At 45.4% G+C, this 27,732-nt stretch overlaps 1 protein-coding gene across 3 annotated transcripts in view; it reads left to right on the top strand.

Annotated features, from left to right (window-relative positions):
* Positions 1–26,616, top strand: part of PKIG (cAMP-dependent protein kinase inhibitor gamma) — a 50,247-nt gene extending 23,631 nt beyond the window's left edge. For all 3 annotated transcript variants that reach the window (XM_040437464.1, XM_040437463.1, XM_040437465.1), the window contains exons 2-3: positions 23,568–23,748; positions 25,817–26,616. In XM_040437464.1, the coding sequence (XP_040293398.1) occupies positions 23,598–23,748; positions 25,817–25,896 (231 nt within the window). In that variant the 5' untranslated portion in view covers positions 23,568–23,597 and the 3' untranslated portion in view covers positions 25,897–26,616. The remainder of the gene's footprint in view (positions 1–23,567; positions 23,749–25,816) is intronic.
* Positions 26,617–27,732: the final 1,116 nt, after the last annotated feature.

Genomic DNA, 27,732 nt, shown 5'->3' with positions numbered 1-27,732 from the left:
GCAATGCTAATAAAAGATTTATATGTTCCTGGTTACGAGCTTGTACACAAGCAATATATAAACTACATCCCGTGTTATTAATGGGTGGATGGAGACTAAAAGGAGATGATAAAATCTGAGCCTCACGTGGTGAGTGCTGTACAGATGGGTTATGTATTATCGGTACATAGGGTGCCCTGGCTGTCCCAAATCATACTACTACCATGCCAGTGTGTACATATTTAATACCTTCATCTTCAATTTGCTGGATTTACTGCTACAACTCATAGATCCCCCCCCCCCCCATAGTACCCATATTGCCCAGATCACACTTTTTTTAAACGTTTGTCCAGTGCCCCAAATGATAGAAGAACGTACCACTTAGTTCCTTGCCACTTCCACCTCACCTCTGGTTTTCGGAGGTATACGGCATCTGACTGTTGCAACCAGTGACTGGCTGCAGTGGTCAAGTGTCTAAGTGATGAGTATATGTTCTCATATTATTTTATCACATTTGGGGGCGCTGGGAGAGTTTTCTTAGAACTCTTTAATTTCCATATTTAGATAATGAGTACTCCTGATTATTGGTTATTGTCACATTACGATCATGTGTGACACTATAAGGTTATTTTCACATCACACTATGTGACAGATGTATACGTCGGACGCATTTGACTGTGTAACCATGCACATAAAGTGCTACAGGTTTTTTTTTGTGTGGTGGCCCACTGGAGTCTGTACAGTATGACGAAGCAAGCGACCCTGGTGGGGGCCAAAGAGACACTCTTGGCCTTTGTCAGATGAATGGGGCCCTATGGCTAGGTTGAAGTATACAGATTACACAGAAAAAACAACAACATGGTATTAATTGGGGTGAATGCAGGACCCATGGCAGTCCCAAACCTAGAAAACAAAAACTCACGCCAGCATGACTGAATCCATTTCTGTGCTGCGGACCCTTTCCGGTACGTGAAGATTTCAGCAAGTGAAGAGATGTCCGGCACAGGAATAAAATCTTCAATCTTTATTAATGTATATTAAAATCTTCATATATCGGGGGCACTCAGAACTGACTCATTTCGATCAATTACTGAGCTTTGTCATGGTACCAAACCTGCAGGTATTAAAGCGGTATATGCTGCACCGTAAACCACTGCCCGTGCTATGTGCAGACTGTATATAATACAATAGCGCTCTGTTCCTGTGCGGTTCCTTTATATAGAGGTGCTTGTTCTGTTTTTGCTTTTGGCCAGAGCTGAACTCCATTATATTTATCCATTGTTCACGTTTCACTATTTCAGCCCGGAAAACTCCCTAATTTTTTTGGCTTCTGGCTGACATGCCGCCGTGTTGTGAGGCGGCTTTTTGAGCATCATTGTGTAACGGAGTACACAAGTAAATGGCATAATATCAGTCATGTGGCACGGTAATGGGCAGTGATAAGGATTATTTTTTATGTTACCCGTCTGAACATTTCCTTTGCGTTCTAGCTTGGATTTGGGTGGCATCTAAAACCTTCTTCAGGTCTTCAAGAAAACATGTTTTGGGGTCTAGCGTGATCACGGTCTGCAGAGAGAATGTGTTATTGAGGCTGTTGTGGCAGATTTATGTAAGGAAACACCTATGCTTAGGCTACATGCACACGATTGTGAAAAAAGGACATTTTTAATGTACGTTTTTTTTCACTGATGCCTTTCTGAGAAATGGATGTTAGAAATGGACCCATTCAATTGTATGGGGGCAGCCTGTCAGGGAAAAATGGACAAGATAGAGCATGTTCTATTTTTTTATCGTTTTTCACTGACCGTCAAAAAAACTGCCAAGTGAATAACCCCATCGACTACCATTGGTCTTAAAACAGTTTTTCACTGTCGTGTGCATATAGCCTTAAAGGGAGCATTTATCAAGCGCCAGAACATCATTATAATTGCAGGATAGTCCTTTATTGATAAGAGAGGGCCGTTACGGAGGAGACGGAGCGCGTTTACACGGGCAGGTTATCTGGCTAAGTTCATATGAACGCTCGTTCGTGACAATTGTCCCTGTGTGCCACTGAGCAGATTGTTGTCTCTTGGTGTACGTTGTTACTGTATGGGAACTAATGATCGTAGTAATGATTGTTCATCCACAATGCTTGCAGCATGTAAATGTAGCTCACACAAGCGGACGATGATCTGGTAGTAATCGTTCATTCCTCTTCATGTCCCTTCTGTTGGCCTATGTAAGTGATCAGGTTAGGAAATTGTCATAGCTCAGGGACTATCCTTTAGGGGCATATTCACATACATCAGATTTGTTGTAGATATTTCTGCGACTGTTCTGTTTATCTGCAGATGGCCACATGCTTGCTGCAAAAAACAACCCCATTCATCAACAGAATGGAGATTTAGGGGGAGATTTATCAAACTGGTGTAAAGCTGAACTGGCTTAGTTGCCCATAGCAACCAATCAGATTCCACCTTTTCATTTTTCACAGCTCCTTTGAAAAAAAAGTGGAATCTGGTTGCTACGGGCAACTAAGCCAGTTCTACTTTATTCCAGTTTGATAGCTATCCCCCTTAGTTTATGAGATGTCTGGAACAAACCTACCCCGTGAGTTCACCCTTCCGTGAAGTTCACATGTAGCATACAAGACCACGCTGTCATGCAGTTGTACTACAGATCAGCACATTTTTTGCAAAATTTACTGTTTATGAGCACACGATTTTCCCAAAAAAGCTGTGTAAAAACCACGTACCGATACATGGGTTTTAACTATATTTTTATTTGTGTTATTGGTACATTTGATCTGGATGATAGGACAACTGATGTGTAACGTCCTTGTCCATGGGCTGTGCCTGATGTTGCAGTTCAGCCCTGTTCACTTGAACGCTTCAATACCAGATACAGTCCGTAGTTTGGCTTTGCACAGGAACAGTCCTTTTGCCCAATCCCGGACTGTCAATTTAAAGAGCACCTGACGGCAAGATCAACCTTACGAAACTAGGCAGACAGCCTGGTAGAGTTGATCCCTCTGATTAAGATGATACCTGTCTTGTGTAAATCGCTGACGGCGTTCCCAAGAGAAAATACCTTTATTCTTTATGCAGCTGAGAACTTCAAAACCCCTGAGGGGCGTGGCCTAGCTTCCAGTGCTGGCCACGCCCCTGAGAAGCCCTCATGTGCATTAAGATTAAAACCCTTTTATTCTCTGGAATGCCAGAACCGGTTTTCACAAGACGGGTATCATTTTCATCAGCAGGATCAACCTTACCAAGCAGTATGCCTTGTTTAATAGGGTTGACTTGCTTTTTAATCTGTATTAACCATCATCTTTAGCAACGATGAAGCCAATTTCATCCAGCCTTCTGTCATGACTTGTAGTTACAGGCCTTCCATCATTTGTTGTAGGACTACTGTCTGCAGCTGACAATTCCTTTCCCGTTCATTACAGACAGGGGCGGACTGGCAATTTAAAGTGGCCCTGAAAAAAAAAAAAAAAGTGGCGCCTCCAAATTTACAGAAGGTGGGAGCAGCACGAGTAGAGGGGCTCGGTTATATCATATGAAATGCAGGCGGGGTGGACGGCGTGGCACGTAGCACGAGGCTCCTGTGCCTGCCGCAGTATTCCGTGGTAATAATGGTATTTCTGGAGGGCATCTGTGGTACCCAGCTGGGTACATACGTACCTGATGCTCCCAAAGAAAGTGTCAGATTGTTACATACACGGCGGCCTAAGGAGGGCTCTAGTGGCCCCCCTGGGCATCAGCCCACCAGGAAATTTCCCTGTGGGGTCTATGGCCAGTCCGCCCCTCATTACAGACCACCTTTCTCTCAGCTACAATAACAGAACAATTTCTATAAAAAATCCGGTTTCTCTGGTCATTTTTCTATTTTATTCAACCATGTTACCTATCGTATTGTAGTTCTCTGTGCCTAGTCAATGTGAGGCTACACTATAGGGTGCATTCACACGACCGTATAAATGGATCCGCATCATTGCAAAAGATGCGGACAGCACACCGTTGCTCCGTTCCGCTGCCCCGCAAAAAATATAGAGCATGTCCTATTCTTGTCCGCATAGGCATTCTCCATATAGCGCCAGCCATGTGCGGTCCGCAAAACACTTACGGTCGTGTGAATGCCCCCTTAAGAAGAGATCATCTCCATCTCCTGGCGATGTGCTCCAGGGGTAGTTGGGGTTGTCCTCTGCTAGACCTCATGGCCTTACTTTAAGGCCTCATGCACACAACAGTGTCCGTATTGTGGTCCGCAAAATATGGATCCCTTCTGTGTGCAATCCGTATTTTTCTCGCTCCCATCACTAGAAATGACTATTCTCTTCTGCGGTATGAATGACATCAGTGTGCTGCCCCTGTTTTTTTACGGACTCCTAGAGAAGAATGGGTCCATGTGCAATCCGAAAAAAATGGGGATCGAACACTTATCCAAAATATGGTCGTATGCGCTAGGCTTCGGGTGTACATTTCCACACGTGGTTCTTTACCATGTGAAGCCTATACGCTCTTATTCTCTCCATTGTGTTTTTCATCTGTAGATGGCTAATATTTTCGGCTGGTTCCTGTTCCTGGTTTCGAACAGTTGCCATATTTCCTATTCATCCTCTGTAAGCTAACGAATCTGAACTGCAGGGTGATACAGTTTACCTGCGCTGACACATTGTAGCAAACTGACAGGGATAGGATTTGTGCTGCTAGTGTAGGCATCTTATCTTACCTAACAGTGTAGGGTTTTCAGGCCTGGTTGTATTGAAGAATGTGAAAGTTCACTTTCAGCAAGCAGAGATTTTGAAAATGACATTAACATTTGTAAAATTTTAGTTAGGGAAGCTGGCATTCGTCTGGACTTTTATTCTGAATGTGGCCCCAGGAGATGCATTGAGGGCTATTTCTATATGAATTGTACGGAGTATAAATATTGTGGACATGCCCTTTAAGAGTCATGGGTTTTCTCATCCTTAGGGCTCATTAACGCGACCGTATGGTCGCCGTGCCCATGCTGCAGACTGCAAATAGCAGCTCCCAATGCACGGGCTCTGGCTATGAAGACCCATTGACTTGAATGGGTCCGCAATCTGTAAAAGATAGGGCATGTTCTATCTTTTGTGGTGCGGAGGCATGGACCCGAAAGCCCATGGAAGGGCTTCATAGTGTTTCCACGTGCTTCCAATCCGTGCCGCTGCTCCACAAAAGATAAGACCTGCCCCATCTTTTGCCATATTTTGCGGATCGCAGACCAGTTAAAGTCAATGGGTCGGTCAGTGTGTCTATGTATTGCGGACCCACAGTTTGCGGTCCGCAACAAGGGCACGATAGCCATACAGTCATGTGAATGAGTCCTTATTACATTTTTTTTTTCTCTACGTGACTTACAGAAGCCAGTTTCCTACGAGTGCATCTCGTGCCCTAGACGGCCGCATAGATCCTGTCATGTTGTGAATTCAGGTCAGTAGACCCACAGACCAAAAAGGCGACTGCGGGCAAGCAGAGTCCACCTTCCATTGCTTTCAATGGGAGGATGCGCTGCCATTCATGCAGATATAGCCGTACCCGTGCCATAAACTGCAGCCTCCCTTTGAAAACAGTAGAAGGCAGATTCTGCACGGCCGCTTGAAAATTACATTTAAAATATTGTCCCTCTGTAGCAGTTGGCAGAGAGATAAAACTCCTGTGTAGATGGGTAACCTATTGTCAGTTTACTGCTGTTGTGAGGGAAGATTTTATCTGCTATGTTATCCTCATGATAATAGTGGGTGTAGAATTGAGATGACACCATGACCGTCAAATAATCCTATCCAGAAAACTCGTTTTTTGTGAGAAAAAAAATTATTACATATTCAGATATCGACCGTTGTTATGATTAAAAAATTTTAATGGTCATGTCCCTTTAAGAACAGATCACCTGTCCCTGCCTTGAGATTGAGCGTGTGTACAAAATGCTGATGGCTGCTGTCTCCAGCGCTTTAAAGGGGTTGTCCGCTTTTATACTATTGATGACCTGTCCTCAGGATAGGTCATCAATATCAGATCAGCGGGGTCCGACTCCCGGCACTCACGCTGATCAGCCGTTTGAAGGGAACGCAGTGCACGTACGATCCCTGTCTTCTCTTCTTTGTTTTCCTGCTCAGCTACGCAGCCGCAGGAAGGAGCAGGTGGAATTGCAGCGAAGCCGTCCCACTCACTTCAATGGGACGGCTCCATCCTATTCACTTGGACAGGAAGGAGCCGTCTCGTTGAAGTGAGTGGAATGGCGGAGCTGTAATTACACCTGCTTGCCACCTCAATGTCCTACGAGCGCTGCAGTCTCTTCAAACAGCTGACCGCTGGGGATGCCGGCAGTCGGACCCCCGCCGATCTGATATTAATGACCTATCTTGAGGATAGGTCATCAGTATTACAAAAGTGGACAACCCCTTTAAGAGACTGGTTTCCTTACTGGTGCCTGTCAGTCTCCCCGTCCAACGCAGCTCGTGGTTAGATCGTCCATTTTAGATGGCATTCAACATTGTGATCTAAAGAAAATCGCATTTGTATCGTTTCCCAGCGCAGCGGATGCAAAGGGGATGGCCGAATGACAGAACATATAATAAAAAAAAGAAACCCATATACTTGGTATCCCCATAACCTTAACTATTACTATAAGAAATTGACAGGGCTTGTAAGTCAGAAATATCAAAGTACGGTATTTTTGTCTTATTGCAGAAGTTGTCGTGTGAAGGACATAGTGACTGGATAAGATATGCCAACAATGCCCCATTGGCGCTGGAATAAGTGGCACAGGAGAGCCACTACTTTGTCTTTTCTTGCCTTCACTCTTCCCTCCATTTTCTTCAGCTTATGTCGTACCCTCCCATATGGGTAGTCAGGGCTTCTCTGTCTGGCACTAATTAATGTGCCAGTCGACATGGTTATAGCTGTAAAGTGTACTCTTGTCAGTGCGCTAGAAAGACGAAAGCGGTGACCTATCGTGACAGACGGGGTCAACAATGCCAGGCTTTCATCCTTTGTGGCTACCCCCTGCTTCCTTTGGCTACAACCGTGCTGTATAGTAAAAAGGACTGGCACTGGCAGATGATGTGAGCTGGCACAGCTGCCCATGTCTGCAGCTCCACAATGCTCTGATGTGGGAAAAAGATCTTTTTGGGACTGACGTGTAAGGAGGCTTATGGGATTTCCCCCGTGCAGCTGATGTTGGTGTTGAGTCACCAGAATTACATCTTAATAACTGTGTCTGACACAAACCTGTTCTAGAGCTTCATTCTCCGGTTAACCCTTGGGGGGCTGCTTTTTTGATTTGTGTCAGGGTTTTACTTGGCTCGCATAGTATCCAGTCGCTATAGTTAAAATAGAATTTCTATTCACATGGTAAACCACAGTGGAAATGTGGACACCGATTTATCAATTGCTTTACCTGTTTTTGCTTTTCTGTGTTTTATATTTTTATTTTTATAAGGTAGACTCCCACTTCCACGGGAAGACAGGATATTGCATGTAGCAGCACTCTATAAATGTAAAGGATATGATCTATATATATATATATATATATATATACCCTAATGCCACATTTACTACACATATAAACATGGGGTGCTTAGCAGATATATTTTGATCAAAAATATCTATGCCCATCAACCACGGCAAGGTGACCTCGGTCTGGATTTGGACCTAACTCTATTGCATACCTATGGCTGTGCCGTTCATGGGCACCTAAATTCAAGGAGAGCAGAAGCCACAAATATATGTTGTGTCTGCTACAATTGTTACCTCCCAGAAAAGCAGGTCATAATTGGTGGCCTGCTGACATGAGCGATGCAACATATCGCGGCCTGCTGACCTGGAAAGTAACAGTTGTAACAGACACGGCATATATTTGTGGCTTCTACTCTCCTTGAATTTAGGTGGTCACTAACGGCACAGTCATAGGTACTCATTAGTAAGGTTCCCCTCCAGACGGAGGTTACCTTGCCATGGGAGATGGGCATAGATATGTTTGATCAAAGTATATTTGCTAAGCACCCCATGTTTATATGTATAGTAAATGTGGCACTAGTGTATATATCGATCATGTATTTTGGAATTCCACTTCCAACAACATTTCACAGTTTAACCCACTTTTTGAAGTTTTTTCTATTGAAATACATAGCAGCCTCCGAAAGCCTGATGGTTTCTCTTGGCAACAGACAGCAGACTAGATCCTCCGTTGGCAGAAACATACAAGATTAGGCTTTTTGGATTTTTTTTTCTCCAAAAACCATGCCTCTGTTGGGTGCGGCTGTGCTTGTATATTAAATCATCTTGGAAGAAGATTGAACGGCACTCATCATAGGTGGAGATGGTGCTCAGTGGTAAATAGAATATTCCAAAATAATGAGAAAACCACGGCACTCAAGTAGTATCTTGCATAAATTTCATTTTATTAATCCATCCAAAAAATAGTAAAGCCACTGGCCAATGTTTTGGTCTGCTCTAGACCTTGTTCACGGCCTAATGTATACATAAGTACAACATTTAGGGATTAATTTTGAGTTACATAATTGGTAGGATAATTATAGTAATAAAGTAAATGAAAATAAAATTACAAACATAATTACACAAGAATTCATTAAGAACAATACTTCATAATTCGAAAGTAGTAGTACAACATAGCTCGTTTACATCAGTAAGGGTACTTTCACACTTGCGTTTTTCTTTCCCGGCATAGAGTTCCGTCACAGGGGCTCTATACCGGAAAAGAACTGATCAGGTATGTCCCCATGCATTCTGAATGGAGAGTAATCCGTTCAGTTTGCATCAGGATGTCTTCAGTTCAGTCGTTTTGACTGATCAGGCAAAAGAGAAAACCGTAGCATGCTACGGTTTTATCTTCGGCTAAAAAAACTGAAGACTTGCCTGAATGCCGGATCCGGCATTTTTTCCCATAGGAATGTATTAGTGCCGGATCCGGCATTCAGAATACCGGAATGCCGGATCCGTCCTTCCGGTATGCGCATGCGCAGACTGAAAAAAAGGTGAAAAAAATAAATGTCTGATCCGTTTTTGCCGGATGACACCGGAAAGACGGATCCGGCATTTCAATGCATTTTTTCGACTGATCAGGCATTTTTAAGACTGATCAGGATCCTGATCAGTCTTACTAATGCCATCAGTTAGCATACATTTTGCCTGATCCGGCAGGCAGTTCCGGCGACGGAACTGCTTGCCGGATCTCTCTGCCGCAAGTGTGAAAGTAGCCTAATCCATAATCGTTACATAGAAATAGGGACATAGTATTTAAGAGTACATGATCAGACTTTATCATCTAGAAGAACATGTTTAGAGAAGTTAGGCATGTGCCTTGAGTGCCACTGCCGTGGTTTTCTCATTATTTTGTATATTGAAGCAGTCAGTGGACTGGAAGTGTAATACCAGTCACAGCCAATGGGCAGGAGTGGCACTGTTTCTAGAGATAAGCCAAGTCCAAGTCTGTTTTTTTTCTAGGTAGTAACCTGTGAAACGAATATTGGTTTTTGATGTTAATGACACCAATTCACTTTTTACTTTAGGCAATCTGCAAATCTCCTAGCCTTTGCCAGTCTTCTATATAGTAGAATGTAGCACAAACTGGCATCCAGGGTGGCACTCCCCGTTTTTCAGCACATTCATCATTATATAGATACTGATACTATACTGGTGACTGGTCCCATTCAATGTCAGGGCGCTAAAAGCCAATATTTTACCAGCAATATAAACTCAACCGTCATGACGCGTTTCAGACAGTCATGCAGGATTGCTTCTTCTGAGCTGTGTCCGGTAACACAATCCTGCATTTTGTCATGGACACTACACACCACCCCCGCTTGTCTTATATAAGAGCTCACACATTATAAATTGTTTCCAGGCCGCGGTATTAGAAGAACACTTCTCCCTTCTTTGGGTTTTCCAGCGTTCTATTGCCCAGAAGTTTATAAAAGATTATCCTGTTGTTCCACAGAGACTTTAGTAACGGTTTTGGCAGCAAGAATATTGGAAGCTGCCAGTACCGCTGGCAACACGATGAGCAGGGGTAAGAGGCAGGCACACAACGTCTGTCAGTCCCCATCTTCTCTACTTAATTAGAGGCGATTCTGTGAGTATGAGCTCACCACTGTCTGATCTGGGGGCTCCTAACAGCTGGGTTAATATGTGCCCACCTTATGTGTATGAGCTCACCACTGTCTGATCTGGGGGCTCCTAACAGCTGGGTTAATATGTGCCCACCTTATGTGTATGAGCTCACCACTGTCTGATCTGGGGGCTCCTAACAGCAGGTTTAATATGTGCCCACCTTATGTGTATGAGCTCACCACTGTCTGATCTGGGGGTCTCCTAACAGCAGGTTTAATATGTGCCCACCTTATGTGTATGAGTTCACCACTGTCTGATCTGGGGGCTCCTAACAGCTGGTTTAACATGTGCCCACCTTATGTGTATGAGCTCACATAAGGTGTCTGATCTGGGGGCTCCTAACAGCTGGTTTAACATGTGCCCACCTTATGTGTATGAGCTCACATAAGGTGTCTGATCTGGGGGCTCCTAACAGCTGGTTTAATATGTGCCCACCTTTATGTGTATGAACTCACCACTGTCTGATCTGGGGGTCTCCTAACAGCAGGTTTAATATGTGCCCACCTTATGTTTATGAGCTCACCAAAGGTGTACATAGCCTTTAAAGGGGTTGTCTCACTTCAGTAGGTAGCATTTATCATGTAGAGAAAGTTAATATAAGCCACTTACTAATGTATTGTGATTGTCCATATTGCTTCCTTTCCTGGCTGGATTCATTTTTCCCTCACATTATACACTGCTCGTTTCCATGGTTACAGACCACCCTGTAATCCATCAGTGGTGGTTGTGCTTGCACAATATAGGAAAAACATCAGCCTCTCTGGTGGCCAGGACCATGGGAGCGCACATAGGCTGGTGCTTTTTCCTATATTGTGCAAGCACGACCACCACTGATGGATTGCAGTGTGGTCTGTAACCATGGAAACGAGCAGTGTATAATGTGATGGAAAAATGAATCCAATAAGTGACTTGTATTAACTTTCTCTACGTGATAAATGCCACTTACTGAGGTGAGACAACCCCTTTAAGGGCATATGAATCCTGTATTACGGCGTGGACCCATTGACTTGAATGGGTCAGCAGCAGTGATGGCCAGTTCGCATTGTTTGCCCGCGAACACATGCGGGCTGCCATCTTAACTCACAAGTCCAGCAAGGCACAGGTAAGCCCTTACCTGTGCCTGCGCCGCGAGCCGGTCTGAAACAAATGCGGTCAGCGGGAGCATTCAGTTCCGAGAACAGCCCGATGAAGGCCCCCGGTGGCTGTTCTCGGAACTGCCTGCTCCCGCTGACCGCATTTGTTTCAGACCGGCTCGCGGTGCAGGGCTTACCTGTGCCTCGCCGGACTTGTGAGTTAAGAGGGCAGCCCGCATGTGTTCACGGGCGAACAATGCGAACTGACCATCACTGGTCAGCAGTATACGGCAAAAGATAGTTCATGTCCTATCTTCTGTGTTGCGGAGGCATGGACCCAAAAGCCCAACTGAAGCGCTTCATAGCGCTTCTGTGGGCTTCCAATCCGTGCCTCTGCTCTGCACCGCGCCGTATCTTGCATTGACTTTGAATGGGTCCACATCCGCGAATCGGTATTCACATGGCTGGTGCCCGTATATTGCAGACCTGCCGTTTGCGGTCCACAATACGGGCACGGACAGCCTACAGTCTTGTGATTGAGCCCTAAGAGTCATGTCTGTGTCCTTTCCTTCACAGCATCCTCAAGCTGGCATTTTGGACATTAAAAATTGGCAAAGTCTGAAAAAAAAAAATAAAAATATATATAATAGGACGCTGGCATGCCTGGCACGTTTCACAACCTAGATTGCATTATTTCCAAAAACGTACCAATGAGATTTAAGCATTAGCCTGCTAATCTGGCATTGGGATTATTTCTGTTTATTTCCTTTCCCCTCTTCGTGTTATTTACAGCATTTTTGTGCTGCTTCCACATAATACACATTCCTCTTAAGCCTCTGGACAGCAAATAGTTGGCACAGCATCATATTCTAGAGATCCAGAGCTCTCAGCCTCCACAGAAATGCATTTTTAATCTGAACAGTCAACTGAAATGTTATAGCTATTTAGGGTTTTTGTACTGGCCACTAGATGGCAGCAGAACAGATTACCTCGAAAACCTCACTCTACAGCCTGCTGTAAAGTCACTGCTCTTTTACTATTTATTATCACTAGAAGGCAGAGGACTGTAATGACAAAAACGGCAGCGATTGTACTGCTGAAGATTCGGTACGCAGCTTTACTTTTGTAGAATTGAAGTTATTTCTCATTTGCATTCGGATGGTCTCTCAGGATTGGTTAATACAGCAGGTTGTGCATTCAGGGAAAGCTGTGTCGCTACTGCGGAGACAGCTGGAGGTGATAGGAAAGCGGGCTCCAGTGCCCATGACGTTTGAAATCTTCCTTATATCATTTAGGTGGCAGGATTTTCTGTGGGAGGGCGTCTTCTTGTATGTATGCACCAATTATGGGTTTTATGTGTAATTAAGCTGTTCCCTTATTGTCCTCCTCCTTCATTGGTTCCCCGTCTGTACAAACAGCACAATCACATTACTGACTCATTTTTACTAAAGCGAACTGTGCTTTTGGCCACCACAACTTTCGGATAGCTGTCCACTTTATATTCTGGCATAAGTGGTGTTTTTATTTTATTTTTAAGTCAAAATCTAGGGACTTGTCTTTTTCACCACATTGAAGGCGACATGTTGGCACCTAGAGCCTTACAAGCATTACAGCATAGGCAGTATTTATTGGGTTGTATGAGATTAGAAAAGATCTGGGTTATTTTGTCCCAGAAACAGCGCCACTTTTCTCCATAGGCTGTGTCTGGTATTGCATTTATATTAATGGGGCTGAGCTGCAATACTAGGAAAAGCCTATTGGCAAGAATGCCATGGATTTTTGAGCTTCAACACCCCTGTCTTGAGAAAAAAAATAAAAAGTGGGCAGGGTTCATCGCCACCCAACACATTTTCTAAAATTGACACCAGAAAACTGGTGAAATCTACTCTAGCTGCTAGTTGGCGTAGATTTCAGCACGGACATCACGGATGCAGCAAATTTATTAAGAGGCCTGTGTCTCTTAATAATATGGCAGCACATTACTCTGGTGGTCTCTATACTAAGACTGGCATGTGAAACGCCAGTCTTTAGTAAATGACCCCCATTGTCTCTACCGTGTGAGCCACGATGTTCATTTGTACAGCAGATCTGCTTTTCTCCCCAGGAACAGTGCCACTCTTTTTCATGGACCGTATCTGGTATTGCAGTTCATTCACATTGAAGTGAATAGGTCTGTGTCAATAAGAATGGTGCTGTTTCCATAAAAATGAGAACCTTTTTTCTAATTTGGTCAACCTTTTATTTGTAGTCTGTAAGATTGGGGGTTATCAGTCATATCGGTTAAAGAAGCACTCCGAAAAAAAATGGTATTCTCTGACCTGACCTGGTGATGTAAACTGTAGTGAAGGTAATCCTTTTACCGGTGACTGTATTTGTGAGTTATAACCTCCCTTCCTATCCTCAGTTGTGTCATGTGACCAACAGTTTGATCTCCAACTGACACAGGACGTCCGTTACTTCTCTATTCATTCCTAGGAGACTGACACTGGGGCGCCCATAGGAATACATAGAGAAGCTGACTTCCTGTTCACACATAAGATGCTGTGTTACTTGGAAAGTCGGAATGCTGGTCACATGACGCAGCTGAGGATAAGAAGGGAGCGGATAACTTGCAAATACAGACACTAGTAAGAAAATTAAGGTCAATGGGTCTGCGATCCTCTGCAGCTGCCCCACGGTCGGTGTGTGTGCATTGCGGCCCACAATTTGCGGGCCGCAGCACAGCCACGGGGCGCACACGCTAAGGCCTCTTGCACATGAACAATACGGATTGGCCCCGGGTGCGTTCAGGAAAACTCGCATCATTTCGCAAGCAAGTTCAGTCAGTTTTGTTTGCGAATGCGTTCAGTTGTTCGGGTGTCGGGTGAAATGTGCATTCACGCGCGTGATAGAAAACTGAAGATTTACAAACAATATCTCTTAGCAACCACCAGTGAAAAACGCATCGCATCCGCACTTGCTTGCGGATGCGATGCGTTTTTCATGCAGCCCCATTCACTTCTGTGGGGCCAGGGTTGCTTTAAAAAACGCAGAATATAGAACATGCTGCGATTTTCACGCAACGCACAAGTGATGCGTGAAAAACAGTCCTCATGTACACAGACCCGTTGAAATGAATGGGTCCGGATTTAGTGCGGGCGCAATGCGTTCGCATCACACATTGCACCCGCGCGGAAAACTCGCTCGTCTGAAAGGGGCCTAAGAAGACACTTAGAAGCGGTTTGCGCACATTTTTGATCTAAATAGTGTCGGTCCCATCTGGCAGAGACAAGGTGGCGTCCAGCAGCCTCTCCGGATCTGCTCACATTCCATAGCGTACGATGACGACAAACTGAATACCACAAGTATCTGACGCCCAGATGGAAAGTGGAGCCATCTGCTTCTGTAGCACAGGGGTCGTCGTGTTGTGCTCAAATATGTCTCTAAACCCCCGCTTCTCATTCTGCCGAGGCCTTTTCCAGCATCGCATCATTTGAATATTTTTGAAGCTGAGGAGGTCACGGTCGGGTTAATTTGCCTGTTGTTATGGATATTGACCCATTAGGGAAATTCTAAATATAACATGGCCGCTTTAGAGCGGGGAGGCGCAGGAACGGCTGCTCCTGAGATCCAGCCACGGTCATTTCTCATCGGCGGGAGCTGAATGCTAATGAGAAAAGTCTTTGGAAGGAGAGAAGGATTCGCTTGCACGGAAGAAATGCAATTCCCGCTCCAGACTGGAGAAGACGACGGCCTCGGGATTATTTACAGTCCCTATTAACCTATTCACGCCAGTTTTTAGATCTGAGAATAATACAGCAGTTAATATTAAAAATATACCATGTGTCGGCAAATACGGATTTAAAGGGGTTGTCTAGTTTCAGGGGATCAGACCCCTGATCATCCAGCTGAGCTCTCCGCGCTCTGTATTTTATGGATTTGCGATTAGCAGACTACAAAACGGATCTGGTCATGTGTACGAGGCCTAAATGATAATTACTTGCCAACATTTTAATAGCAGAAATGGGGCCCCAGAGGGCCACCCAGCTCGCCTGACAATGCCCCCAAAAAGCCTCTTTTTGGGTAGGATTTGCATAAACGTTCCCCCATTTCATTTCGCCGGTTCCTGAGACTGTTGATTTATTTGCCTGATACGACGTAATATGTAGTGGAATGTAGTCACCCAGACAGGAAGTCATACTGTTGCTAGGCAACCACAGCAATCATAACTGTATTTTTATGTCTCTCTCTTTCATCTAGTACTGACAGACCCCTGACCCATGTCAGATATGTATATGAATGGTTTATATCCCAGTGGTACATTCCTGATACGCCTCAGCATCCAGCCATGCAACTGTGTATAAACCTATTGCCCATGGCAACCTGCTCAGTGTCACCGTCATTTTATTGGTTGCTTGGGGCAACCGTATTGTTACTTAATTTCAAGGGTGGGTTCACATCACCGGCACTTAACTCCGGTAGTCCGTTCCAGCAGAAAAACAGACTACCGGAGATGCGATATCCGGCATAGCGGGATACTGCTGCACACCACCGTCTCCTCATTGACTATAATATGATCCGATGGGGATCCAGTGGCTTTCCTACTTAAATGATTTCAGGCAGACAAATACACACTGGGGACTGAAGTAGATTCAATCTAGGTACACAGACTGGTGAACGATGCACCAAATTTAGGGTCCATTCACACATCCATGTGTGTTTTGCGGATCCGCAAAACACGGACACCGGCAATGTGCATTCCGCATTTTGCGGACCGCACATCGTCGGCACTATAATAGAATATGCTTAATCTTGTCCACAATTGCGGACAAGAATAGGACATGTTCTATTTTTTTCTGGAAGTGCGGGTCCGCATTTCCGGATCCAGGCAGCACATCGTGTGGGCCCATAGAAATGAATGGGTCCGCAATTCCGTTCCGCAAAATGCGGAACAGAATTGCGGACGTGTGAATGGACCCTTATGGCGAGGCATGTGGCTCATCATAAATTAGGTGCACCCTCCAGCTCACAGGGGATATCAAAGATCAGTCTTTGATAAATGACCACCCAATGTCAGAGATTATTAGTTTTTTTTTTTTTTTTTTTTTTTTCATTTTACTAGAATTTAAAGAAGCACTGCCACAATTTTGTTTATTCTCTGACCTATTAGAAAGGTTCATGATGTAATCTGTAGTGTAGGTAATCTTACCAGTGACTGAATTTGCAAGTTATCACCTCCCTTCTGATCCTCAGCTGTGTCATGTGACCAACACTCTGATTTCCAACTATCACAGGACAGAAAGTCAGTGACTTCTCTATTCATTCCTATGAGACGGATATTGAGGCTCCCATTAGAGAAACTGGCTTCCTGTCCACACAATAAGATGCTGTGTTATTTGGAAAGTCTGATTGCTGGTCACATGACACAGCGGAGGATCAGAAGGGAGGTTATAACTCACAAATACACACACTGGTAAGAAAATGACCTTCACTACAGTCTACATCGTGTACATTTCTAACAGGTCGGAGGATAACCTTTTATTGTGGGGGTTCTTTAATGAAAAGAGGTGAAGCTTAAAGCATTGCGGACCTGATCCAAAATCTGTCACAGGGCCCCGGTGCCAATCATCACATGACCTTTATATGTCAGTGTGGTAGAGGATCCTTTGGACTGGTTTCCACCCTGTGCCTCTCCAGCAAAACTACCCCTCCCATCATGCTTTGACAGCCTGATACTGCCGGGGCATGGTTGGAGATTAGACTTCTGTAACCGTTTTCTGTCGCTCCAGGGCATCTAAAATTAAAAAGAAATGAAGCAACTTTTGAAATAGTCTTGGTAAAAATCTGCCGCTCTTGTGCGTAGCGACCCAGGGTTTGTATGTGATCTGTAACCACGGACAGAAAACGGTAGGAGATTTTTAATCAAGACTATTTGTAAAATTGCCTGATTATTTATTTTCATTTTAGATGCATTGGTGCGAAAAGTGGACATATCCTTTAAATGTACAATTGGTTGCCATGGATCACTAATGGTACGCTAGGCCCGCAGCTTGCTTTGTGGATCAGATTGTATTATAATTGCCATTGGTTTGGGGGACGTTACTGAAGCGTGGTGCAGCATGAGAGAGGAGAGTCTGCCCCCTGCTTCAGTGATGTGGAGTGGGCGACACATCCGAATGCTAATCCTGTCGTATTGATTACCTCCATGCTGGAAGCGGGTGCGAGCAGTCGGCTGTGCAGGCACAATGAGCAGACGCCTCACAGTGGATCAGATGGGAAATAAAGGGGGCAGCCATGTGTGCCAGCTGGGTGATGTACGAGGAGGCTCGGCATTGCAGCACGTCTTTTCAGTACGCTCTTCTTCTCTTTGCGTATCCGGCTTTCTATGTAGAGAATGATCCCCCCCTGAAACCTCTATTAAATCTACATCCAGGATCTGTCCTCTTCTGTCACCTCCCCGGACTTGTCTACTTTAGCAGATACTTGCATTGGCCATAAAATCACAATGTTAGAGCAGCTTATCAGAGCTGTCCCTCCTGTTATTCCTCCTGGAAGTGTATGAATAAAGAGAGAAATGGGTGTTACCATTCCCAGTTTGCATCGCCGCTCAGTCTGACGTTTTCCGCATAGGAACATAGTCTATTTGCTACAGCTGTCAAGTGAGTGCACCGCGCCTGTGCTGAGGACGCCAAAAAGCGGTTTGCAATGCACGGGCACTAGCCGCGTGAATCCCGTATTGTGGTGCGGACCCATGGACTTGAATGGGTCCGCAATCTGCAAGATACGGCAAAGGGTAGGACATGTCCTATCTTTTGCGATGCAGAGGCACGGACCCGAGAGCCCATGGCAGCTGCCTCAGATTTGTCCCTATGACCCTGGCTGACATGTTGGCAGCTGACGGCACCTGTGTTGGTCCCATGTTCATATGTGCCCGCACTGCGGAAAAAAATGATGTTTTCAAATATGTAAATGAGCCTCCAGGAGCAGGAGCTGTGGCATTGTTCATCCAGTTCTTCCTTGTTCCTGAATAGAATACCAGAACAGAACTACAAAAAACACTGGAACATGCTATGGTCATGTACTGTAGGGTGAACCTTTTCTGAGCAGTGTGATGGCCGCATTAGTGGTTGCCACCACGTGCAACACTGGGAGGATTTGGGGGCTTGAAGTGGCGATGATTCACATTCCCACATCATCTAAGTGCCCGGGGGAGATTTGTCAAAACTGGTGTAAAGTAGAACTGGCTTAGTTGCCCATAGCAACCAATCAGATTCCACCTTTCATTTTCCAAAGGAGCTGTGAAAAATGAAAGCTGGTTATGCTTTATACTCCAGTCACAGCCAAAGCTGCATTCGAAAATTCTGCTCGTTTTGTTGTAAAAAAAAAAAAAATCTCGCCGGACACCATTTTATGCAGTTGCGCCAGCGTTTGACACGGTCTGAGTCCCGTAAAGCTATCCCAGCGGTCGTATGAGTGTGATGAGCCGTAACTGTACAAAGTGCCTCGTTCCACGTCAGCGAATCCTGACTACAGATGTCCAGAGGCCTCATTGTCCTCCGTGTATGCCGGGTGCGGACACCTGATCCTGCCACAATGACCTCATACAATGGGCCGGGTATTAGTCCCTCGTAGGCCTCGCCGTTCTCTACTGTTTGGTTTTCATGGTGTTTGATGACCGCGTAAAGAACCGGAGACAAATACATCTCGTGCGCTGTACATGGTCACGTGTAATGGAAGCCAATGCAGCTGTGTACAATGGGGGTCATTTATCAAAGGACGGCTTTTTATTGCGATCTTTGATGGCCCCTGAGCGGCCGGAGGAAGTGCCTAATTTATGACTATGCACACGCCGCCACGCCGCGTCGTAAATGAGGCACACCACCAACAGTTCGTGCGGCTAGAGAGAAATCTACTACAGCCCCGGACTGGAGTAGCTTTAACTTCACTTTTCCACCTGTAAATGTTAATAAATTAAGTGGGGCGAGGGTGGCGTACATATGCCACGTGTGACATTAAAAACGGACTTAGTACTGTTATTAAATGACCCCCGATGTCTCCCATGCCTTAAAGGGCATCTGTCAGCAGGTTTGTACCTAGGACACTGGCTGATCTGTTGGCAGCTGACGGCATCAGTGTTGGCCCCATGTTCATATGTGTCCACATTACTGAGAAAATGCATGTTTTTAATATATGCAAATAAGTCTCTAGGAGCAACGGAGGCGTTACCATTACACCTAGAGGCTGAAGTCTTTCTGCAACTGCTGAGCCCTCTGCACTTTGATTAATAGAGCCCGGCAGTGTAAATGTGATCAGCCTAGCCCTGACTTCTCCTAAAGCCAATCTAAGTGCACACAGTTGCAGAGAGAGCAGGTGTAACGGCAACGCCCCCGTTGCTCCTAAAGGCTCATTTGCATATATTAAAACATTATTTTTCTCAGCAATGCGGGTACATATGACCATGGTACCAACATAGATGCCGTCAGCTGCCAACAGGTCAGCCATTGTCATAGGCACAAACCTGCTGACAGATGCCTTTTAATCCATTTAAACTATGTTTCTTTGCATTCTCTAGTCCTATCCAAAGCTGCATTCAAAATTCTGTTGAGCTATGAGCACACACAGCTTACATACGGAACATTAGTAGTCTTTATATGAGGTAATCTACAAATGTATGATGTAGGAAGTTTACCTTGGATCATGAAAGCTCGTCTTGGGCAGCAGAATTTAGATTGCAGCTCTGGAATTGAATGGAGTAGATGAGTACACATGATGTCATGACTAAGGAATGCCGAGAAGCTGAGTAGCCTTTGTCTATAATGGCGTATGGGTAAATGTAACATAGGAGAAGACGGCGGCACCCGCACGGTCGTATTGGATGCAGATCTGGTCAGATTGCGCCACGTGGGATCCATCCCAAACCTACTTTCACCCAGGGTTCAGCTGTGCCAGGCGGACAGGTCTCACGGGTCCCTCTAGCAGTTGTTGGTGGCACTGGCCCTGCGGGCGACCTCCCTGGGACCCGCTTGGATGTTAGATCTCCCTGTAATTCAAGGACATCACTGGACTTTGAAGTAAGCGCCAAGATGTCTTGGATGGTCCGCAGCTCCAGCTGGAGGAAGCTTTATTTCTGCGCTTGTTTATACCGACTGTCTCAAATATTAGTTCTGGCTTTTATTTATGTCCTAGACTTTTTGTATTCCTGTAGATTGATCTTGGCTAAAGGAGTGACAGCTGCAGAGCAGAAGATTGCACGTAAGTCCGTGTACTGCCCTGGACTACAGCTCCAGCTCCATAGATCAATGGAGTGGGTGGGGCTACGCGGCGACATGTCACGTGACATCGGATCTAGTGATTATAGTGCCGCCACTGCCATGCTATGGTAGCAAAAAAAATCCAGACCTGATGGGTTTTGTGTCGCAGGTCGCAATGGACTTCTACTCCACTGACTTTAATGTGTTTTTAACACAGCTCCAAAATAGTCGCGCGACAGCAAAATCAGGCGTATTGTTTCGTCACGCATCTTTTCTGTGACTTGCTGTCACGTGACACAAGACGCCGGGTTGCTCCAGCCTTAGATCCATAATAAGATGGTGAGGGATTCATCCGTGAAGATTTCCGCGAAGAATCCGTGTCATCCATGTTCCACTGACACTGCACAATTTTTAGAGCATCTCCTATGAATGGTCCGTGAAACACGGATGGCGTCCCTGTTGAGTCTGTGTTTGTCAAGGGCCCGTAGATTCTAATAGGCGTGATGGGTCCGTAAAAACGGACAAAAGAAAGCATGTTTCTGTGCTAAAACCGCGCACCGACAGACCGCGCTAAAACATGGATGGGCGAATACACGCATTAAAAGGAATCGGTATGTGTGCTGTCCGTGGAGAACACCACTGACGTGTGAATAAGGCCTCAGGACTATGTGCTGTCCACATCCGTTGTTCCGTTCCGCGGCCCCACAAAAAATATAGAGCATGTCTATAATGGGCTGCCTGGTCTGTTCCTCAATTTGCAGACCACAAAACACTGCGTGGTCGTGTGAATGCGCCCTTAGGGCTCATGCACAAACATTTATTTATATTTTTTTTGCAGACCGTATCCGGAACCATTCATTTCAATGGGTCCACAGTTACTCCGTGTGCATTCCGTTTCACTATGTCCACATGTCCGTTCCGTAAAAAAGTAGAACATGTCCTATTCTGTGGACAAGGATAGGACTGTTCTATTAGGGGCCGGCAGTTCTCTTCCGCAAAATACGGAATGCACGCGGACGTCATCCGTATTTTTTTTTTTGGACAGCAAATCTATACGGTCGTGTGCATGAGCCCTTGGGCTGCTTTCCATCAGTGATTGTGAGCCAAAACCGGGTGCAGGTCAAAAACACCGGACGGATGCAAATCCTTCCATTATGCCTCATCTCTCTGTAGGCTCCACTCCTGGTTTTGGGTCACAATTAGGGTTCATGCACACGACCGGATGCCCTCGGAGACATACAGTCCGTGAGCGGGCCATATGTCCCAGAGCGGCATTGATCGTGTGCACGGGAGGACACCGCATCATAGGTTACTATGATGCTGTGCACGTCTGGCCGCGCCGCAAGACTATGAGTGCAGGACAGTAGTCCCGCAGGCGGCCCGATGCGCACAGCATCATAGTAACCTATGATGCTGTGCGCACGATGTATACCGCGTCGGGACATATGGCCCGCTCACGGACTGTATGTCTCAGAGGGTATACGGTCGTGTGCATGAGCCCTCACTGATGGAAATCACGGATCAAACACTGACTGCGCAAAAGTGTCCTTAAAGGGAAACTCTGTTCACGTTAGGTCCAGTCGGTAGTTATAATGTCGCTGTGGGGTCTTGTAGATTTGTAAATCGCAGAATGTCTGCCCATTCAAGTAGATGTGAGGCTATTGTCTGCATATTGCTTGTGACATGCCTGCTGCTGCGCAGGGCACAGGTGTAGCCTCTCCTGTGCTAACCTAGGTTTATAGTGTGGCTCAGGTTTGGGGTGGCTGCTGAAGATTTCCCTTAAAGGGGTCCCCCACTTTTAGACTATTCTTTTTCTATGTCATTTCCAACCAACCTACAGGAAACCACTTTGCAGCCTCTCCTGTGGGCTTCATTGGCCATGCCCGCTCTCGGCCAGCAAGATGCGGACTTCCGTTGAAGATGGCTAATTTTCAAGATCCGTTTTTTTTGATGAACGAAATACGGCCTGGCCGGCCTGCTCACGGAGCTGATGTTTGTTACACTGTGTCATTCCAGGCTATCCATACACCACAGCAGCACATGGTTTGCTCCTGCCACTTCCCTAGTACATTGTAACAAGCCTTCAGCATGACTAGGTTTTCAGCATTAAAGGGAGGGGGTCTCACTACTGAGGTCTGTAGCCTGGATGTGCCATTAATGTTCAATTTTTGGGGTGCCAACTCGTAACTACTAACCCTTTGTGTCCTGTCTGCTCCGGCTGGCGGTTTTTCAGAATCTGCATGATTGGCCTTCGCGCTTATGTGACATTTTGGATCAGGTTGGAATGGTTGACCTGTCCAGACGTGGAAACTCTGAGTGTACACGCTGCCCTATGGAGTGCTCATGTGATGGGTATTAAGTGTACATGTTCCCTTTTGTTCTCGGGCACAGTGATACATAATTTATCCGCTGGAAGCATTAGGGCAGGCTGATTTGTACGGTAAATCCATTTTACCCTGTAAATAGTATCAGCAGAATTTTAGATCAATCGCCCCATTAGTTTTTGCACACGTTTATCCATCCATCACCGCTGTGCCTGCAGGATTGCTACACTGCTGCCATCTGCTGGACAAGTGTCAGCACTGCAGTAAAATCCTCCAAAATGAAAGCACGAAAGGATCCCAGTGGTGTCCTACGATATCCGCCATATGAGCAGCCATGCACCTTGTCAGGTCCACTCATCATTGTAATAGATATTCAAAGAAGTAGCAGAGCGGAGTTTGTAATCATTGGCATATAAGCGCCCTCAGCGTCAAAAGTTTTCTTTTCATATTTGTTGGGTTTTACAAAGTTATGAGCTGTGGCTAGAATATGGGGGTCTTCCTGCTAGGGCCCCACATTAATATAGGACGCCAGCCTGTATATGTGCCATTACAGTTCCCACAGGGGTTTCCATGCAGCTTTTCGTGATACTGGAATGGCAGTGAGTGACAACCCCTGCCCATGCAGTGTACTGGTTGTCACTCTTTGCGACCAGTAAGTGCTGGTTTTGGGGTCTCATATACAGGATAGTCGATGTAGTATGACAGAAAAGGTGTCGGTAAACCATAAACTGTTTAGTCAATCGTTACATGTTATTTCTGGGGGTCTCGGGCGTTCCCCTTGTGCTCTGATAAATAACTGCAGCCCTGTTCCCCTTCCAGAGCTCATGAATCTGATATGAGAGCGACGTTATGGATGTGGAGTCTGCATACACTGAATTCATAACCTGCGACAGAACCGGCAGACGGAATGCAGTACCGGACATCAAAGGGGGGGAATGTGGCCCTGCGGGGGTGAGGGAGCTGTCAGAAAACATGGGAGACCTAGCCATCCAAGGAGCAGGTGGGTCATTGCTGATTTGTCGTTTCTGATTTAGGCTACATGCACATGAAAGTTGTTTGTTTCCGTGTCCGTTCCGTTTTTTTTTTGCGGATAGGATGTGGACCAATTAATTTCAATGGGTCCGCAAAAAATGCGGACAGCACACCCATCGTGTACTGTCCACATCAGTATGTCCCTTCCGTAGCCCCGCAAAAGAAATAGAACATGTCCTATTCTTGTCCGTTTTAGGCATTGTTACAATGGATCCGCAAAAAAAAAAACATACAGTCGTGTGCATGTAGCCTTACTTTGTGTTTTAATGAGGCCCTGTCTCCTCTCCTGACATGTCTACTTGTATCCTCCATGTAATAACAATTCTGGAGTATTTATTCCTATGACTCTGTGATGTGCCATTCCTTTATTATTCCCGTTAGAAGTTAAGAATGAATTGCTAAAAGTTTGCTGTAAAGGTCCAGATGGGTGTTACCAGTTGGGGGGGGGGGGGTTGTCCCTGCACAGTCTGACACTGGCACCACTGATTGAGTAGTGTCCTATAGGGACAAATCCCCAACTGGTTACACCTAGCTGGATCTTCATTGTAAACTTCTAGTAATTCATTTGTAACTTCAAGAAGGAATAATAAAGGATCAGCATCCAGAATTGTTATTACATGGGGAATACAAGTAGTTACTAAAACAGACCTGTCAGGAGAGGGGACAGGTCCTCTTTAATTTCTCATCATTTTCTAAATGTCCCCTTGCAACAGACCTAATACTTCTCACAGCTGAGAGTTTGTTACACTTGTTTCCAGTCTAGACAATCCTCCGTGAGCTAAACGGTCAGGACTCCATTCATACATTTTACCTGCACTGATACATTGTAACAAACTGTCGGGGCAGGAGAGATAAATGTGATTATTTATTGGACGCCCACCTCCCTGAACAGGTCAGGAGCAAAACATGGAGTTAAATGAACACATTTCTGTCTCCACTAGGGGGAGCTCACTGCTTGCTGATTTACAGAGGACCTTTCATCAGTCCTCACATTACAATGTAAGTACCTGGCAGTGTTGGGCATATTGAGGAGATGTGATATCGTTTTGTTTTTTTTCTGATGCGCTGCTCCGTTCCCCCACTGTGCCCCCGTTCTGGTTTCCTACCCTGTATGCTAATCCATACCATCGGTACAGGGAGGAGGAGACGGCCGTGTTTCTTAGGGGGGGTCTCCTTCTCCCTGGCTTGTGAGTGGCCCAATCGCAGCGGAGCGTGTTACAGCCAGGGAGAGAAAAAAACTCCCCTACTCCCTTGCTGTGATGCGCTCCGCTGCGATTGGCCAGGGAGAAGGAGACGCCCCCTAAGAAACATGGCTGTCTCCTCCTCCCTGTACCAATGGTGTGGATTAGCATACAAGGCGGGAAAACAGCAGGGGGCACAGCGTCGCAAAGGAGCAGCCCATCAGAAAAAAATAAGCGATAGGACGTCTCCTCAATACGCCCAACACTGCCAGGTACTTGTATTGTAATGTCAGGACCAGTGAAAGGGCCTCTTTATTATTCATTTTTCAGGGGAGCTTGTATAAATCCTGTGCCATGAGCTCCCTCTAGTGGCGGCTGCAGTCAGGCAGAGTGAGATCAATTAAAGGTTGATTTCCTATTACATTTAATATTCATTTATTGATCATAAAAAATAAAGCCCATTTGCTATTTACATGCTGGTAAAAACAATCCAGTGAAGAGTTGTGTGATTTTCTTACATAGTTTGGTGCCACCTGGTGTTCAAAGTGTATATCAATGTGCACAAACACCGCCTGAGCGGAGTTCTGCTGGTCAAGCATGCTCAGGCAAATTTGCTTGTGTACACTAACACACCTAGAACTTACCCCCAATTTAAAAATCGCCTTCACAGGATTGTCTAGAGTGGATACAAATGTGTCTACAGAAGCATTAGATCTATACAGAATTCTTATATAAATGATAATGCCCCCATTCACTGACAGCAAGCAGTGATCTTGAAAATGGTGAGTGTATATACTGTATAAACCAGAAGAACAGTTTCATTATACTGATCTTTTTTTTTTTTTTTCTCTTCAGAAGGACAAGCAGCAGCGGCATCCTCCAATAGCGGACAAGAACAGACGCCTGAAGCACAAGATGGCAGCTCGCCGTCATGAACCGCTTATGTCTTGCAGACATCAATGCTGACTGACTTTTTTTTCTTTTGTACAAAAAGAGAGAACAGAACCTTAAGACTGTTCACACTGAGCTTTCCAGTGAGGCTGGAATAAAAAAAAAAATCCAGTGATGGTTAGATGCCCAAGAATGGAATCGCAATGCAGGACTCCACACGCCACCTGGTGGCACAATATAGTCATAGCATCTTCTCAAACACCGCTCGACCTAAACTTGCCTTAGCAGATTTTTCTTTTTTTTTCCTTTCCTTTATAGAAGAATCATATGCAATATTTCTTTGGGGTGATATTTTGCAGATGGCACTGCCCGCTTCCCCTTCTGAATGTGTATGGGATTATTTATTGTCCGTAGGAAATAATTCTGCCCAAGGAGACCTGGGTCACATATGAGAAGAGACCAACGTACAGATTATGTGACAAAGCACTGCCTTATAACCTTTCAGTGGACCAAATTGAAGCCAGACGTCCATGGCCAGTCCAGACTGCCAACTTTCTTTTTTCTTTTTTTTAGTCCACGTTTTTAAGTACTATATCTGGGATTGGTACGAAATTCGGCATAGATTGGATATTTAGTTTGCACAGGAGATCAATGGTGCATCCTTTTTTTTAACATTTTTTCTTTGTTAGAAAAATTGAAATATTTGGCCCTCAAAATAATATAATTTTGTGTGAATGAAAAATGTAATAAACACCATTAAGACACCAAAGTCTTATCATTGCCATTAGAGTACAGGGATGGGTAGTGTGCCAGCTACTGTGGAACCACAAGTCCCAGAGAAGACACACCTAGCTATCCTATAGGTAGGCATGTTGTTGGACCACAAGGCTCAGCAGGGACTGTTCATGGCAGCCGATGCAGTGATCTGATTGGTTGCAGTATGAATTGAGTCACATGAAGTCACTTAAAGGGATTGATTACCCAGTTTCAGAAGGAAACCAGACCACCCTGGAGAGCAGCCTGCAATAAAGAAGTGATCAGTAAGTACAGATCTAGTGTGGCTGGGCTCCATTTACCCGGCTGCAGCGGTGACATCACCGCGACAGCATGTGACTTCTGCAGCCAGGGACTAGGCTCAACAGTACACCTGAGGCGAGTGATTGGCTGCAGCAGTCACGTGCTGTCGACAAGACATTACCACCAGGTTAACAGTGCCTGGCAGAGGGAACTGCTGCAGGGGCGGTGAATCTGCTAGGTAGGTACTGATCAGTTCTGTATTGCAGCTGGATCCCCAGGATTGTCTGGTTTCCTCCCGAAACTGGACAACCCCTTTAAGGCCCCTTTCACACGGGCGAGTATTCCCCGCGGATGCGATGCGTGAGGTGAACGCATTGCACCCGCACTGAATACCGACCCATTCATTTCTATGGGGCTGTTCAGATGAGCGGTGATTTTCACGCATCACTTGTGCGTTGCGTGAAAATCGCAGCATGCTCTATATTCTGTGTTTTTCACGCAACGCAGGCCCCATAGAAGTGAATGGGGTTGCGTGAAAATCGCAAGCAAGTGCGGATGCGGTGCGATTTTCACGCATGGTTGCTAGGAGACAGTCTATTCACTGTATTATTTTCCCTTATAACATGGTTATAAGGGAAAATAATAGCATTCTAAATACAGAATGCTTAGTAGGTGATCAATTGAGGGTTAAAAAAAATAAAAAAAATTAACTCACCTTCTCCTCTTGTTCGCGTAGTTCCCGGTCTCTTCTTTACTTCTTTAATGATGAACTACCGGCTAGGACCTGTGGTGACATCAGATCACATGCTCCAATCACATGGTCCATCACCACGGTGATGTACCATGTGATTGGAGCATGTGAT

The sequence above is a fragment of the Bufo bufo genome, chromosome 6 (assembly GCF_905171765.1).
Source record: "Bufo bufo chromosome 6, aBufBuf1.1, whole genome shotgun sequence".
Taxonomy (NCBI): Eukaryota; Metazoa; Chordata; class Amphibia; order Anura; family Bufonidae; genus Bufo; species Bufo bufo.
Note: the sequence above shows the minus strand (reverse complement) of the source record. Positions and strands in the feature narration are given on the sequence as shown.